Source organism: Acinonyx jubatus, chromosome B2 (genome assembly GCF_027475565.1).
Source record: "Acinonyx jubatus isolate Ajub_Pintada_27869175 chromosome B2, VMU_Ajub_asm_v1.0, whole genome shotgun sequence".
Classification (NCBI taxonomy): domain Eukaryota; kingdom Metazoa; phylum Chordata; class Mammalia; order Carnivora; family Felidae; genus Acinonyx; species Acinonyx jubatus.
Window position 1 is genome coordinate 51464533 of NC_069385.1, and position 18450 is coordinate 51482982.

The 18450-nt window shown below is 39.1% G+C and overlaps 2 protein-coding genes across 2 annotated transcripts in view; both read right to left on the reverse strand.

The window, feature by feature from the left end:
- RPF2 (ribosome production factor 2 homolog) overlaps positions 1-9735 on the reverse strand; it is a 34856-nt gene extending 25121 nt beyond the window's left edge. Inside the window, exons 1-3 of the mRNA XM_027057085.2 lie at positions 9601-9735; positions 7500-7632; positions 4230-4267 (exon numbers count right to left, since the gene is read on the reverse strand). Coding sequence (XP_026912886.1) covers positions 4230-4267; positions 7500-7632; positions 9601-9623 — 194 coding nt within the window. The 5' untranslated portion in view covers positions 9624-9735. The remainder of the gene's footprint in view (positions 1-4229; positions 4268-7499; positions 7633-9600) is intronic.
- Positions 9736-9856: 121 nt separating this feature from the next.
- On the reverse strand, positions 9857-18450 carry LOC113598486 (translation machinery-associated protein 7-like). Its single transcript, XM_053222370.1, has one exon. It carries the CDS (start codon positions 11789-11791, stop codon positions 11549-11551), a length of 243 nt encoding a protein of 80 aa, XP_053078345.1. The 5' UTR covers positions 11792-18450; the 3' UTR covers positions 9857-11548.

Below are 18450 nucleotides of genomic sequence, written 5' to 3' on the forward strand. Positions count from 1 at the left end.
GACAACCTTTCCAAAACGCAGTAATTAATATGCTTTATTGGGCATGAAGTAATCTCATGTCTAGAAATCTCACATAGGAATTAATTCAAAAGGATAATTCATTTGTGTAAAAATGGCCATTTTAGCATAATTTAGCAAAAAAGAAAAACCTACATTTTTAGCAATAAAATTGCTAAAATTTATAAGAATAGCAAAAAATAAAAACCATAAAATTAAGGTAAGTTATAAATAAATTTTAGTATAACCATTTAATAGATATTATATTGGCAATGAAAATAATACCTAGGGCACCTGGGTGGCTCAGTCCGTTAAGTGTCCAACTTTGGCTCAGGTTATGATCTGAGGGTTCGTGAGTTCAAGCCCTAACATCAGGCTCTGAGCTGCCAGCACAGAACCTGTAATGAATCCTCTGTCTCCCTCTCTCTCTCTCTGTCCCTCCCCCATTTTTGCACGCTCTCTTTCTCTCTCTCTCTCAAATATAAATATTAAAAAAAAAAAAAGAATACCTAAAGGATCACCTACTAATAGAAAAATTTTAGGGGCGCTTGGGTGGCTCAGTGAGTTAAGCATCTGACTTCTGCTCAGGACATGATCTCACGGTTTGTGAGTTCGAGCCTCATGTTGGGCTCTGTGTTGACAACTCAGAGCCTGGAGCCTGTCGTCATATTCTGTGTCTCCATCTCTCTCTGCCCCTCCCCTGCTCGCACTCTCTCTCCATCTCTCTCAAAAACACATAAACATTTAAAAAAAAAATTTTTTTAAGAAAAGTGTTTATAATATAAATGAAAAAGGCTTGATATAAAATGTAATGTATGTTGGGGTGCCTGCGTGGCTCAGTCGGTTAAGCGTCTGACTTCGGCTCAGGTCATGATCTAGCGGTTTGTGGGTTCAAGCCCCATGCTGGGCTCTGTGCTGACAGCTCAGAGCCTGGAGCCTGCTTCAGATTCTGTGTCTCTCCATCTCTCAGTCCCTCCCCTGCTCATGCTCTGTGTCTGTCTCTTAATACTAAATAAACATTTAAAAAAAAAATTTTTTTTAAATGTAATGTATGGCAAAAACACAAATAATATTTTATTATTTTGCTAAAGAAAGAAGATAGACTCTGAGGCTATGTGTTATATGATTCCATTTATGTAACATGCTAAAAAAGGAAAAACTATAAGGATAGCAAACAGTTCACTGGTTACAGGGGGGAGGGGAAACGGTGGCCCTCAAGAGCACTGCACAAAGAAATTTTTAGGATGATGATACTGTTTCTGTATCATGACTGTTTCCATATCATGTGGCAGACACAGCTCAATGCATTTTTAAAAACTCATAAAACTGTACACCACAAAGAGTAAATTTTACATACTTAAATTCAAACAACCGAGAGAAAAGTGGAGAAAAACTCAAAATAGAATACAATCTAATAAATGACCCTAAGTGTAGTTTAAAGTAATAACACAATCGGGGCGCCTGGGTGGCTCAGTTGGTTAAGCGGCCGACTTTGGCTCAGGTCATGATCTCGCGGTCCGTGAGTTCGAGCCCCGCGTCGGGCTCTGTGCTGACAGCTCAGAGCCTGGAGCCTGTTTCAGATTCTATGTCTCCCTCTCTCTGACCCCTGTTCATGCTCTGTCTCTCCCTGTCTCAAAAATAAATAAAACATTTAAAAAAAATTAAAAAAATAAATAAAGTAATAATACAATCACATTAAAGAGGCAGAAAAAAACCCAACCTAAGTTACATTTGAAAACAGTGTTTGAACTGGACACCCTAAGGCTAAAGACAAAGACCTGTACACACATTCTATACTTTAGTTAGTAATTTTGTTTCTCACAGGGTTAGACATTCTGAAAGTATGCATGTACTAGAAACCTACAAATCAATAAACATATTATCAATCATGAAAGCCAGGTTTCTTACTGTCAGAAGAAGCAAAGTTACAAATAAGAAAAGAAGAAAGGCTGGAATGAAGTCTGTGGCACTGGACTAGAGTTGGAAGTAGTATTAAGACTCATGATTTTGGGGCGCCTGGGTGGCGCAGTCGGTTAAGCGTCCGACTTCAGCCAGGTCACGATCTCGCGGTCCGTGAGTTCAAGCCCCGCGTCAGGCTCTGGGCTGATGGCTCGGAGCCTGGAGCCTGTTTCCGATTCTGTGTCTCCCTCTCTCTCTGCCCCTCCCCCGTTCATGCTCTGTCTCTCTCTGTCCCAAAAATAAATAAAAAACGTTGAAAAAAATTAAAAAAAAAAAAAAAGACTCATGATTTTTTTAGGAAGTATCAGTATGAATTCAGAGTTTTTTAAATACATAAAATTAAATTAGATGTACATGTATGCATGGGTTAACATGCATAATACTTATTTTCAAGGTCTGTCTGCTAAGAGGATCTAGAGACAATGACACTTCTGTAGCAACTAAGCATACTTTTGTGCCCAGATCTCTGTTTTCTAAATTACCAGCCCCCGATATATGGAAACAGGGCTCCACAGAGAAGGGATTGATTCCAGAGCTTTAAAATACAAGATGAGCTTGCAGCATCGTGTGGCACCAAAAAGGAGGACTTAAACACAAGGGGCATGTTGAAAGAACATAGGAGCCACCCTGAAAGAGATCTTAATGGCAAAAGGTATAATAATTTGAGCAACAAAATAGTGACAGCATTGGATTATAACTCAAAGAATATAATAAGTATCTGTAAGTCCACACTAATATAAATGAGTAATTCAACAAAGAGAGAGATTTTCCTTACAAAACTCCAATTAATAAATGTAGAAGGAATGAGACAGAAAACCACCATTGGAACACCAAGAGTAATCCCCTATGTAGACAACAGTCACTGATGCATGCTAACATTAATAAGCAAAAGTGTGAGGAGAAAGAGGATTATTTGCACAGTGTTTGCACAGTCTCCAAATATTTCCTCCAAACATTTACTAGTTACAAAGGGAAAAATAGTAAATTTCTAGTGGAGAAACCAAGCAGACATCACTTTAACCGAGGTTAATGCTACCAACATAAGACATCCCTGGTATCATTTATTGAGAAAAGCACATCACTTTTGTGATACCGTTGCCAAAAACACATAAGGCTCAATCTATTCATGAGAAATGTAAAACAAATACAAAGTGAGGTATATTTTACAAAATAATTAACAAGTACTCATCAAAAACATCAAAGTCATCAAAAAGGGAAGGACTGAGGAACTGTCACAAATGGGAGAGTAAGGAGACATGACAACTAAATGCAATATAGGATCCTGGAAGAGAAAAAGGATATTATTGGAAAAACTGGTGAAACAAGTCAAGTCTATAGTGCAGTTAAAACATTATTGTACCAATGTTCATTTCTTACTTTTGATAATTGTACTATGGTTACATAAAACATAACATTAAGAGAAGCTGGATGAAGGGTATATGAGAACTCTACTATTTCTGCAACTTTTCTTTAAATCTATAATCACTCAAAATAATATACATATGATAAGATTACAACCATGTAAGAATATTCATACAAATGAAAACACAAACTAGAAAGAAATAAGTTTTAAAAATACTAATGATAAAAAATAAAAAAATAGGGGCTCCAGGGTGGCTCAATTAGGTATCCAATTCTTGATTTTGGCTCAGGTCATGATCTCACAATGCATTAGTTCAAGCCCCAAGTCAGGCCATGCTGATACTGAGGAGCCTGCTTGGGATGCATGCTCTCTCTCTCTTCCTCTCTCTGCCCATCCCCTGCTCACATGCATGTGTGCACATGCATGCGCTCTCTCTCAAATAATAAATGTTCAAAAATTTAAATAAAAACATAAATAGATGAAATAAATAAGTAATGTTAATAGCTGTATTTAAGGAACTGTCATTTTCTTTTTTTTTTTTTTTAATGTTTATTCGTTTTGAGACAGAGAGGGAGACAGTGCCCATAGCGGGGAGGGGCAAAGAGAGACAGAGAGAAGAAGGGGGGGAGAGAGAGGAGGAAGGAGGGGGGGAGAAGTGAGGGGGAGAGAGAGGGGGGAGAGGGGGAAGAGAGAGAGAGAAAGAAAGAGAGAGAGAGAGAGAGAATATCCCAAGCAAGCTCAAACCGTGAGATCATGGCCTGAGCTGAAACCAAGAGTTGGTTGCTTAAACAAATGAGCCACCCAGGCGCCCCTGTCATATTTCTTAAACAAAGTATTTTTCTAAATCTCCCATAAAGTAATTATTACTTTTATAACAGAATAATAGGAGTTAAAATAAATCACTACTTACTTTTTATACAGAACGCCATATGGTTTTTTCAATGCATACTGTAAAACATAATTTAGTTTTCAAAATAAATTACGTTCTGAAAAGCAGAGATAAAAATTAAATTGTATCATATCAGTCATTATACAAGATTACCTGGTCCCTGAATCCTATTCTGAGGTCTTCTGCTTGGCTCTCTTTTGATCACTTATCTAAACCTGTAACATAAGCTTAATATTCTGACTTAGACTACACTTTCCCAATTAAAAGTTTCTATGCCCTGAGCACCTGGGTGGCTCAGTCGATTAAGCATCTGACTTTGACTCAGGTCATGATCTCACAATTCAGGAGTTCCAGTCCCACATCAGGCGAGCTCAAGCCCCCACTTGATGTGAATATAAGCCCCACTTCAGGTAAAAACATGAACCCCACTTCTCTCTCTTTCCGACTCTCTGCCCACCCCCCAGATTCTCTCTCTCTCTCTCTCTCTCTACTCCCCTGCCCTTCATTCACTTGTGCCGTCTCTCAAAAAAAAAAAAAGTTTCTATGCCCTTTCAAAAATCTATCCAACTTAAATGATTTCTTTCATTTCTTTAAATTCTACCTATTCTATTCTTTCCAGGAAAACAATTTGAGAGTAGAAAGAAAAGCAAAAGAAAGCAGATAAAAACAAATCCTATCGGGGCACCTAGATGGCTCAGTCAGTTAAGCGTCTGACTTTGGCTCAGGTCATGATCTCATGGTTCGTGGGTTTGAGCCAGCCCCATGTCAGGCTTTGTGCGGACAGCTCAGAGCCTGGAGCCTGCTTCGGATTCTGTGCCTCCCTCTCTCTCTGCCCCTCCCCTGCTCGAGTTCTGTCTCTCTCTCTCTCTCAAAAATAAATAAACATTAAAAACATTTTTTTAATAAATAAATAAAACCTATCAAGAAAAGCTGACAGAATTGAAATAATGTTATCTGGAGATGAGAGAGCTGAGAAACAGTTACAATGAGGACAATAAGAACTACAGTTTTTAAATTCAGCCCTTTAAAAAATTCCTGTCGAGGCACTTGGTGGCTCAGTTGGTTGAGTGTCCAACTTCAGCTCAGGTTATGATCTCACAGTTGGCAAGTTCGAGCCCCGTGTCGGGCTCTGTGCTGACAGCTCGAAGCCTGAAGCCTGTGTCAGATTCTGTGCCTCCCTCGCTGCCCCTCCCTCGCTCACGCTGTACCTCTCTCTCAAACATAAACATTAAAAACAAATTTTTTTTAAGTTCCTGTCGTTCAGCCCTCTTTTCATTTTTTTCTTATTTCTTTCCACTCATCCACTAATAATCAGTTGTTACCAGTATGATCAGTTCTGCTCTACTATAAGGAATAACAAAGATCTAAGGCATTACCTTACATTAGGGAAAGGAGTAAATGAGGGAAACAATGAAAAGGAAAATGACTATCAGAGCTGATAGATAAAGGAAATCCAGCAGTAAAACCTATCTTTTAAGTACTAAAACTTTTTTTTTCTTTTTTTAAGTTTATTTATTTGTTTTAGTAATCTCTACACCCAAACTGGGGCTTGAATTCATGACCCTAAGATCAAGAGTCGCATGTTCTTCTGACTGAGCCTGCCAGGCACCCCTTCAGTAGGAAAACTTTTTGGTAATTCTTGACCAAATATTTCCCTGCCTTGGTGTAATGCACACTAGCACAGTGACAACTCAAGAATCATCAATATGAATGTTAACTACTGTAATAACCTGTAACATTGTGCTATTCTTGGAACTTACTTAAATACAGGGCCAGAATCCTATCAACACAATGACACTGAGAAGGATGAGCATGTATTAGATTATTCAGCTATCTAAACTGACTATTGTGTTTAACAAACGTCAACAGTTTAGTCAAGTTTAAAAATCAATTATTTAGTTGATTTAACTCAAAGAATCTATCTGCTGTATCCAAGGCCTAAATAATCAGCCACTTACTAGGTATCTCCATGGACTATGCCTTTCATTCACTGATTAAATATTTACTGAGCACCTACTGTGTGTCACACAAAGGGCTAGACATGAGGCTACGTAGGTAGGAAAAACATAAAGCTTTTAACTTCATCACTTATATTATAGGCCCTGAACTGAACATACTACTTTTCTCTTCAAACCTGCTCCACATGACATATTCTCTACTTGCCATTATCACTTATGAAGAACCCAACCCAGAAACCTGGGAAGTTCATACTTCTTACTCATGCCTAAACTCTTCTACCCTCATCATCTAGTCTCTCTGATGATCTCTCATTTTCACTGGCACCACCACATTCCAGATACTCATTACCCGGCTGAAAACAATGGCTGAATCAGTTGCTACATTTGCTCTCAGTTTTCCCTGGTCAAACTGATTAAAAGGACTGATCATACCTGCCACCTCCAATCTTTCAGTGGTTCCTCAGATCTTTTACAACAAAGCTCAAACTCCGTGTTGCTACCTGATCCCTGCATGTTCTTCTAGCTCCATCGAGCCCACTTTTCTTTAGCCACCCCCAATTATTTGCAGTTCCCCAAACACATCATATGCTCCTTCACGTTCCCTTTTGCACAAGTTTTTTTCTCAACCTTGGACGACTTTCTGCTTCTCTTCCTCTCCTCCTCCTTGTTCTGACTCCTCCTTCAAAATGAAGTGTCTCCTCTGGGAAGCCCATTCCGTGTATGGCTACCCCTATGGGATTTTAACTGCCTCCTATCCTAGCCTCTACATGCCTCCAGCACAGCAGTTAATTCAGTGTTATAATTTCTTATTTGCCTGTCTCCCTCATTAAGCTCACTGAAGGGACAGACGTGTCTTATGTAACTCTTAATCCTCAGCACCTAGCGCAGTGCTTGGCGTTGCTGACGGAATAAACAGATAGTGATATGCAGTTATTTCACTTTACAAACTAGAGATGTTCCTTAAATGTGGGTAAACCAAAGTCCAGTCATTGAAATCAGTTCAAATTTACAAAAGGAACAACAGTAGTTGCTTTAAGGAAAACCAGTGGATAGTGTCTTGCCATGGCAAATTATCTCCAACTTGAGCTTTTTTCTAACGCAAGGCAAACTTATCCACGTATCCAGCAGCCCAAACTTGTATGCTGAAAATTTCCTAAAATGATTCCAATACCATTTAAAAAATAAGTGTATAGGGACATCTGACTAGCTCAGTCAGTAAAGTGTGCTACTCCTGATCTCAGGGTTGTAAGTTCGAGCCCCACAATGGGTGTAGAGATTACTTAAAAAATAAAACCTTTCAAAAATAAAAATAAAAAAATTATTATATACATACCACATCTCTAAGTACTTGTGTCACCAGTAAATTTGCATTTCCCCCTTTAATCAGCATAGCATTTTTAACATTTTCACTAAGTTTCGGTTCTCTCTTCTCAAGGAATCTCTTGGCTCGTTTCGTTTTTGGCTTTCTGTTTGGAAAATCACAATTTGTAACAACTTAAAACATTTTCCTCATAGTACAAAATCATGACTTTACTAACATGCAAATTCTTAAAAATCAACAAATATTACATAACATTTATCAGTTAGGATTCCACCACTAAACAAAAATCTCACTTTTTAGGGAGATATTAACAAAAAGTATTCAGCTATTACTATTAAGTAAGTGTTACCTTTATTAGCTTTTGATTTTTTTTAAAGGCTTTCATTTTTTTAATATCACCAACATTCCTTTATTACTGTTTTTTCTCTAAACCTTTCATAAAAAAAAAAAAAAGACTCAATGAAGACTGTTGCTATTTTTATTCCATCATTTTTCCTTCAGCCTTAGAGCAAACAGCACTCTTACCCTAACACAAAGCATTGCACACCAACTAGTGATCAATCTGTGGGCAGTTACCAAACACAGGGAGGCTACTCATTGTCTATCTCTCCTACAGGTTGTAGACCTACCGGGAAGTATACACTATCCCACTCCAACATCACAGCTGAAAAAGTCAAACATTATTGCCGCCAACGGGGAATAATAATGACTGACACTTTTATAGAGTTACCTTACCAAGGCTTATCTTCACCAAGACCCTACCACACAGGTAAAATTATTGTCTTCATTTTACAGTTGAGGCAACTGAAGCCAGAGAGGTAATTTGGCCAAGGTCACACAACTTGCAAGTAAGCCAATCTTCAAAATGAGCAAAATTTAAAAACTCATCTCGACCACTGTGCAAAATATGAAGGGAAAACAAATTCATTATTCTGACTTTATGATGTGACAGCAGGAGTAGAATGGTTTTATACAATTCTGTTCAGAGAAATTCTGTTCTGCTTCCACTATATCTTGCTTTTCCAACAGTTCTTGGCCATCTACTGAAAGAATTCCTCCTCTCTTAAATAACTACGACCCACCATCCTCCTTTCAGTCCTGTGGACACTTTGAGCAGGAAAAGAAAAACACAATATACACACACTTCATTTATCAAGCAGAGTTTAAAAATTCTCCTGCAGACAAAGTGTTAAGCAATATAAATAAAGCTTCCAATCACTTACTGTTTGATAAAGATACACATTATTTATTAAATCAAAAAATATTTAGTATGTCTTATGGCAAAAAACAGTGCTCTATATTTCATGTGGTTTATTACTTCTCACTAACCAACTAATGCAAATAACATCTTCTGTGTTGTATCAGCTGTTTGTTCCCCAATCAGATCATAGTCTTACTCATCTTTGCAGTCCCCATACCTAGAGGAATACATAGCAGATGCACAAAATTCTCTGAATTAATGGCTAAAAGAAGAATTTGTTTCGATTAGATGTTAATCCAGGCAAATCCCAAGAAATAACAGGACTATTCAGAAGACCAATAAGTATTTTCTGAACGCATTTAAAACAAACATCAACTCAAGGGAACAAAAAAACTAACGAACATTTCTACGTGCTATAGCAAAGGCTTTACGTACATACATTCTCGCCAGTAATCTTCACAGTTCAATGAAGTACGATTATTACGAACGCTATTATACAAAGTAAACTGAGGTTTAGGGGGATTAAATGGCCTAAAGTCACAAAGTTTTGTGAACGCGCCCGAACTGTCACCTACATCTGTCAGATTCCGAGGCCTTGTGCTCGTAACCATTCATTCGACCACCTTCCTCACGCTTCTCGGGAAACCAGGACTTTTCTAACTGGCTATAAAAGCGGCGAACACCTCCGTGTTACCGCCTGGCAGCTCCCACCAGTGGGCTTCCCGGCACTTCATCGCCCAGCGAGCTGCACTGCTAGAGACTTAGGCTAGCGGATGCATCGACCCACCACAAGCCAAACAGCGGAAGGAACGAGAGGAGTAGCCCAGGCGGAGAGGAGGTTTTTTTCACTCGTCCCCACCACACGAGTCCCACTCCCCAACGTCCCCAAGAGAAGGTACCCAGCGCACTTACACAACTCGATCCAAAGCGTCCATGTCTACCGCAACACGAACCCGGACAACACACGTGCACAGCGCAGTTACGCGAGATACGCCAGTGGCCCGGAACAGGCGGAACCGGAACTTGAGCGTGGCGTCACTTCCTGGGACCGCCCCATCATGGATGCCTAGGCTTTTTTTTTTTTTCCCCCTTCTCCCTTTAATGAAATTGCGCCCTTTCCCTTGGTAACAGATTTTTGCCTTGGCTTTTAGCCGGAAATTAACACTTTAGGTAACATCGTCTATAGCAGCTTGTTGGACGCGCCTGTGTGTATACCTGGAATAAGGTATTCAGGGACCAGATGTTATTTTTCTGGGAATCTCCCAGAATGTCAGAAAGGTTCACATGGTAGGTACTCACACAGTGAGTGAAATCAATGTGAAATATGCACTATTGACCGAACTGTAAGCTCAATGAGGCAGAATTTATAAATACTGCAGTGCCCGACACATAGAAGGTGTGCATTGAAAGTTAACACTATGGATCTTCATTTATAGCCCCAATTTTTAAATTGCTATATAATTCATATGCCATAAATTTTACCCCTGTAAAGTGTACATTTCACTGGTTTTTAGTATATTCACAAAGGTGCAACTATCACCACATCTAATATCAGAACATCTTTATCACCCCAAAAGGAGACACCCACCCTATCAACCCAATAGTAGTCACTACCCATTTTCCTGTGCGGTAACACACAGGCTGTCAGCTACCTAAGCTTGAGGTCAAGCATGCCATGCCCTCTTTTGCCTCCTACAGAATTGACACAAACTTGGTGGTAAGAAATCCCAAGCTCTTCAAGAGCTGCCTTGGGGTGCCTAGGGGCATCAACGTCTGTGGCCTGGCCTCTGCCATCACACTGATTTGCTGACTTCCTCTGGCCAAGCCAGACCATTACCCTACACCTTCTTTTCTTCAAAGAGTTTTATAATTTCAGCTCCAACATTTAGGCCTTTGGCCCATTTTGAATTAATCTTTGTATATCGTATAAGATAGGAGATCCAACTTCATTCTTTTGTATATGGATATCCAGTTGTCCCAGCATCATTTGTTGAATAGATTATCTTTGGGGTGCCTGGGTAGCTCAGTGGGTTAAGCAATGGGACTCAACTTCAGCTCAGATGGTGGTCTCATGGTTTGTGGGTTGGAGCCCCACATCAGCATGGATCCTGCTTAGGATTCTCTCTCCCTCTGTCTCTGCCCTTCCCTGCATGTGCACGCGCAAACTCTCTCTCTCTCTCTCTCTCAAAATTAATTAATTAATTTTTTTTTTTTAAAGATTATCTTTGCTCCATTTTATTGCCTTTGCTCCTTGGTCTTAAATCAGTTGACTATATTTACGTGGATTTATTTCTGGGCTCTGTATTCTGTCTATTAGGTATTTTCTATTCTTTTGCCAATTCTCACTATCTCCATTATAGTAGCTTTATAACAAGTCTTGAAGTTGGGTAGTGTCAGTCTTCCTACTTTGTTTTTCAATATTGTGTTAGCCATTCTAGGCCTTCTGCCACTCCATATAAACTTTATTTTTGTTATGATTCTTTTTTACAAAAGTTTATTCTTAAATGTACTAACGGATCTAAGACAACACTTGATTCTAGCTATAGGTGGCAACAGATACTATGACAAGGAATCCAAATGTTTGAACAGGAATGGAATTAAGGATCACATTGTCTCGGGGCGCCTGGGTGGCTCAGTCGGTTAAGCAGCCGACTTTGGCTCAGATCATGATCTCGCGGTCCATGAGTTCAAGCCCCGCGTCGGGCTCTGTGCTGACAGCTCAGAGCCTGGACCCTGTTTCAGATTCTGTGTCTCCCTCTCTCTGACCCTCCCCCGTTCATGCTCTGTCTCTCTCTGTCTCAAAAATAAACGTTAAAAAAAAAAAAAAAGAATCACATTGTCTCAGGCATAAAAAAACAGCTTACTTTTTGTCAGATTTCTTAATTCCACCTGTGGCCAGGAGGCCCATCCCCATAGCCTTTGCTTTTAGCTCCTTGAGTTTCTTCTGCTCCCCTTTCTGTTTCTGCTTGAGTGCCTTATCTTCCTCATCTATGTCCTTGGCCTGCTTCATGGGCTGCTTCAGGGGCTCCTTCTTGCCACCTTCATGGTCAGACATGGCACCTGACACCCCTTCCCCAGACCCTGCCACCAAAAGCTCCTCCATATAAACTTTAGAATCAGTTTGCCAATATCCACACAATAACTAGGTAGGATTTTGATTGATATTGCATTGAATCTATAGAGCAAGCTGGAAAGAACTGATATCTAGACAATGTTGAGTCTTCCTTTCCATGAATATGGAACATCTTTCCATTTAGTTCTTCTTTGATTTCTTTCATCAGAGTTTTTGTAGTTTTCCTCATATAGATCTTGTATGTGTTTTGTTACATTAATACCTAAACTTTTCATTTTGGGAATGCTAATATAAATAGTATTGTGCTTTGTTATAATGAGCACTGGGTGTTGTATATAAGTGACGAATCACTGAATTCTACTCCTGAAACCAATATTGCACTGTATGTTAACTAACTAGAATTTGAATAAAAATTTAAAAAGAAAAAATAAAGCTTGAATTATTTAAAATAGTAATGGTATAAAAAACAAATAAAAAATAAAATATTAATAGTATTGTGTTTTAAATTTCAAATCCTATTTGTTCATTGCTGGTATATAGGAAAGCAATTGCTTTTTGTGCATTAACTTTTACCCTGCATCCCTGCTATAATTGCTAATTAGTTCCAGGAGTTTTTGTTTGTTTGTTTGTACATGCTATTTTCCACATAGATGATCATATTATCTGAGAACAGTTTTATTTCCCTTTCTTCTTTATTTGCATTAGCTAGGACTTCCAGTGTAATGTTAAAAAGCTGTGGTGAAGGGGGACATTCTTACCTTATTTCTGATCTTAGCGAGAAAGCTTCAAGTTTCTCACCATAAACAAGATGTTAACAGTAGAATTTTTGTAGATAGTCTTTATCAAGTTGAGGAAGTTCCCCTTTCATTCCTGATATTAATAATCTGTCTCCTCTCTTTTTAATTAGTTAGCCAGGCTTGAGGCTTATCAATTTCATTGATCTTTTCAAAGAACCAGCTTTTGGTTTCATTAATTTTCTCAATTGATTTCCTATTCTCAATTTCATTGGCTTTTTTGTTCTAATTTGTATTATTTCTTTTTTCTGCCTACTTTGAATTTAATTAGCTCTTTTTTTTTCTAGTTTCCTAGCATGGAAACTTAGATGATTGATTTTAAATCTTTCTTATTTTCTAACATATGCATTCCATGCTATAAATTTCCGTCTAAGCACTGCTTTCACTGTATCCCACAACTTTTGACAAATTGTGTTTTCATTTAGTTCAAAATATTTTTAAATTTCTTTTGAGAGTTTTACTTGCCCTGTGTGATATTTAGAAGGGTGTTTTTTAGGGGCACCTGGGCGGCTCAGTTGGCTCAGTGTCTGACTTCGGCTCAGGTCATGATCTCATGGTTCATGGGTTCGAGACCTGTGTCGGGTTCTGTGCTGACAGCTTAGAGCCTGGAGCCTGTTTTGGATTCTGTGTTCCCTCTCTCTCTGTCTCTCCCCCACTTGTGCACTCTCTCTCTCTTTCTTTCAGAAATAAACACCAAAAATTAAAAAAAAAAAAAGAAGGGTGTTCTTTAATCTCTGAGTATTTTGGAATTTTCTAACTGTCTGTTTATTGGTTTCTAGTTTCATTGTGGTCTGAGAGCAGACATTGTATGATTTCTATTCTTTTAAATTTGATAAAGTGTTTTTTGTCCCCAAATGTGGTCTCTCTTGATGAATGTTCCATGTGAGCTTGAGAAGAATGTATGTTCTGTTGTTATATGAAGTAGTTTATAGATGTCCCTTATGTCCAGTTGACTGATGGGATTGTTGAGTTCAACCATGTCCTTACTGATTTTCTACCTGCTTGATCGCTCCATTTCTGATAGAGAGATGTTGAAGTCTCCAACTATGTTAGTGGATTCATCTATTTCTCCTTGAGGTTCTATCAGTTTTTGCCTCATGTGTTTTGGTGCTCTGTTGTTAGACACATACATGTTAATGATTAGTATGTCTTCTAGGAGAATTGACCACCTTATCAATATGTAATGCCCCTCTTTATCCCTGATAAATTTCCTTGTTCTGAAGTTGGCTCTGTATGAATTAATATAGCTACTCCTATGTTGTTTTGATTAAGGTTAGAATGATATATTTCTCCATCCATTTACTTTTAATCTTTATGTGTCTTTATACATAAAGTAGGTTCCAGGTAGACAACATTTAGTTGGGTCTTGTTTCTTGATCCAGTCTGACAATCTCTGTTTTAATTGGTGCATGTAGAGCATTGACATTCAAAATTATTGTTTATATAGTTGGATTCATATCTACCATATATATTACTGTTTTCTATTTGTTGCCCTTGTTCTTTGTTCCTATTTTTGTCTCCTATTATTTTTCTGTCTTCTGTGGGTCTGTTTTTTAAAGATTTTATTTTAATATTTATTTTTGAGAGACAGACAGACAGAGCACAAGCAGGGGAGGGGCAGAGAGAGAGGAAGACACAGAATTCGAAGCAGGCTCTAGGCTCTGGGCTGTCAGCACAAGACCTGATGCGGGGCTCAAACTCATGAACGTGAGATCATGACCTGAGCTGAAATTGGATGCTTAACCAACTGAGCCACCCAGGCGCGCCTTAAGATTTTATTTCTAAGTAATCTCTACACCCAAGGTGGGACTTGAATTTACAATCCCAAGATCAAGAGTTGCATGCTTCTCGTAGTCTCTGGGTCTGGAGTTCTCTCTTGTCCAGCAAGGGAGCGGATGCAGGATTGAAATGCAAGAGACGATAATGTCCAAGAGGAGATAAGAGTCCCAAGTAAGTGTCCTTGCTCCGTTTTTATTAGGATCAGAAGGCTTACAAGCATGATGGACGTGCACAAAGAGACAATGAAACCATGAACATTAACTTGTGGGTGTGAGGGAAAGGGGGTTTTGAAGATATGCGGTGTTAGGGGTTTGGGTCAATACAAAACTAAATCCTGGGCAGAAGGTTGTTTACAGCAGACATGAGGCACCACCTCTGTTTACCTAAACTGGTCTAGGGGACAAGAAAGACAGCGTATGCTACCTCAGGGCCAAAAAGACACCTTTCTTTTGCTAATTAGCTCCTCTCCAGGCAACTTCCTCCTGCTGCAGTCTATAGCCCTGTTTACCTGTTTTTGTCCTTCCTTCCAGTGAAAGAAGCTTTCTGCTATTGTACTAAATTGGGGGGTGTTTCTGCCCTGAATACCTAATCTTGTTTACTAATCTTGGATGTTTTCATCCTGAGATTTCCTATTCCTATACCTTTGTCCTATACTGGGGGCCTTTGCCCTGTTTACCTAATCTTGTTTGCCTAGTCTTGGATGTGTTCATCCCGTGGCTTTCTATTTCTTTATGTCTTGTTAACCCATCGGTGCAAATTCAGGGAATTCCTAACCTTATTCCCCACACACGCTCTACTGACTGAGCCACCCAGGTGCCCCTGTATTTTGTGATTTTAATTAACCATTTTATATGATTCCATTTTCTCTCTTTTCTTAGTTTAGTTGGTTAAAATCTTTCAGATTTTAAAGTAACCTCTGCACCCAACCTATGCTCAAACTCACAACCCTGAGATTAAGAGTCACATGCTCTACCAACTGAGCCAGCCAGGAGCCCGTACACTTTTTTCCTTTAAGTTTATTTATTTTGAGAGAGAGAGAGGGAGAGAGAGAATCCCAAGCAGGCTCCTTGCTGTCAATGTGCAGTGTAATGCAGGGCTTGATCCCACAAACCATGAGATCATGACCTGAGCCAAGACCAAGAGTCAGAAACAACCAACTGAGCCACTCAGGCACCCCTGCACCCTTCTTTATAAACACTTTTTAGTGGTTTCCCTAGAGTTTGCAATATACATTTACAATTAATCCACATCCATTTTCAAATAACAATATACTACTTCATGGGTTGTACAAAAAAAACTCCTAATTTCTCCTGCCAGTCCCTTGTATCATTTCTGTCATTAATTTCACTTATACATAAGCACATAGGTCTTAGTCCATTCAAGGGGCTATATACCAGAATACCATATATTGGGTGGCTTATAAACAACAGAAATGTATTTCCCACAGTTCCAGAAGCTTTAAAGTCTAAGATCAAGGCATCAGCAGATATGCTGTCTGATGAAGGCCCATTTCCTGATTCGTAGACAGCATCTTTTCACTGTGTCATCACGTGGAACAAGGAACAAAGGAGCACTCTAGGGTCTCTTTTATAAGGGTACTAATACCATTCAGGAGGCCTCTACCCTCATGACCTAATCACCTCCCAAAGGCTCTACCTTGTAATACCATCACATTGAGGGGTTAGGATTTCCACACATGAATTTGGGAAGGACACATTCTGTCTATAGCAATCCATATATACAAAGGCATACATAATCAAATATATTGTTGTCATTATTTGAACAGATTTTTCTGGTAGATCAATTAAAAATAAAAATAGGGCGCCTGGATGGCTCAGTTGGTTAAGTGTCCAACTCTTGATTTCAGCTCGGGTCATGATCTAACAGTTCATGAGTTTGAGCCCCATGTTGGGCTCTGTGCCTGCAGTGCAGAGCCTGCTTGGGATTTTCTCTCTCTGTCTCTCTCTCTCTCTCTCTCACTCCCCCGCTTTATACTCTCTCTCTCTCTCTCTCTCAAAATAAAGTTAAAAAAGTAAAAGTAGAAGTTTTTATTTTACCTTCATGTATTCCTTTTCTGATGATCATCCTCTCTTTATGCAGATTTGAGTTTCTGACTCATATCATTTTACTTCTCTCTAAAGAACTTCTAACATTTCTTGCAAGGCAGGTCTACTGGCAACAAATTCCCTCAATTTGTGTTTGTCTTTATCTTTTTGAAAGTCTTTCTTTCTCACTTTTAAGGGATAATTTTGCAAGATACTGAACTCTACTTTAGTGTGTTTTTTCTTTCCACATTTTAAATATTACATTCTGGGGCACCTGGCTGGCTCAGTCAGTTAAGCATCCAACTCTTGATTTCCGCTCAGGTAATGATCTCAGAGTTTGTGAGTTCAAGACCCTCGTTGGGCTCTGGGCTGACAGTGTGGAGCGTGCTTGGGATTGTCTCTTCTCCCTCTCTCTCTCTTCCCCTCCCCCACTCATGCACTTGCTCTCTCTCTCTCCCTCAAAATAAATAAACTTAAAAATAATAATAATTCATTCCATCTGTCTTCTTGCCTGCACAGTTATTGAAGAGAAATTAGATGTAATTTTTATCTTTGCTCCTCTATAGGTATGGTGATTTTCCCTGCTCTGGTTCCTTTCAGAATTTTAAATTAATTGTTGATTTTATGTAGTATGAAAATGATATCCTGGAGTGCCAGGGTGGCTCAGCTGGTTAATCGAGCAATGGATTCTTGATTTCGGCTCAGGTCATGGTCTCACAGTTCTTGAGTTTGAGCCCCGTGTCAGGCTCTGCACTGAGCCTACTTGGGATTCTCTCTCTCCCTGTGCCCCTCCCCAACTTGCATGTTCTCTGTCTCTCTAAATAAATAAATAAAATGATATCCCTAGATTTAGGGTTTTTTTTGGCATTTATCCACTTGGTGTTCTCTGTGGTTTAATGCCTGATATTAATTTGGGGAAATTCTCAGTCATTATTGTTTCAAATATTACTTGTTACTTTCTCCCTTTTTTCGCTTCTTGAATTTCCACTACATGTATGTTACATCTTTTGTAGTTGTGCCATATTTCCTGATATTTTTTTTTCTTTCAGCCTTTTTTCTCCTTTTCCATTTCCATTTTGGCAGTTCCTATTGAAATATCCTCAAGTTCAGAGATTCTTTGCTCAGCCGTGTCCAGTCTACTAATAAACCTATCAAAGATATTCTCCATTCCTGTTGTTTTTGGTTTCTAGCATTTGTTCTTGGTTCTTTCTTAGACTCTGCTTACATTGCCCATCTAGACTTGCATGCTGTCTACTTTATCCATGAAAGCCCTTAGCACCTTAATCGTAGCTTTAAATTCCCATTCTGACAATTCCAACATCCCTGCCATACCTGAGTCTGGTTCTGATGCTTACTCTGCCTCTTCAAACTGTGCTTTTTGCCTTTTAGTATGTCTTGCAATATTTTTGGTAGCTGGACATAATGTGCTGGGCAAAAGGAACTGCTGTAAATAGGCCTTTAGTAATGTAGTGGTAAGGTGTGGGGAAGGGAAAATGTTCTATAATCCCATGAGTTGGTCTCAGTCTTCTATGTGACTCTCAGGTTTTCTTCTTCTGTTTGGTGGGACAGAATGACTAGAGTGGACTGGAGTTGGGTATCTCTTTTCATCAGGTCAGTTACCCTCTGATAAAACCCCAGCAGGTTAGGCTCTGGTTACATACTTTCTCCTGAGGGTAGACCTTGTTAAGAAGACAGAATGCTCTGAGACATTTCAAAACCATTCCTTTTGTCTTCTCCTTTGTGGAAGCACGAGGAGATTTTTCTCCAACACTCACTGTGAGAACAGAGTTGAGCTCTTGGAGGCAAAATTGAAAAGTGAATGAGGACTTCTGATAACTGGGTCCTCCTGGAGTTTTTAACATTCAAAGTTATCCACATTGAACCTCTAGCAATTTATCGATTACAGTTCAATTTTTCCTATCCCATAACTGGTTCTCATAGAGGTTTGTGCTCATAGGCTTCTGCTCCATTAAGTTCTGATCCTCTGTATTCATCTGTCTGTGGTTTGTCCTGTGACTTCACTTGTTCTAAAGTGAAGAGTTATTGATAGGTCTTTTCAGTTCAGCTTTTT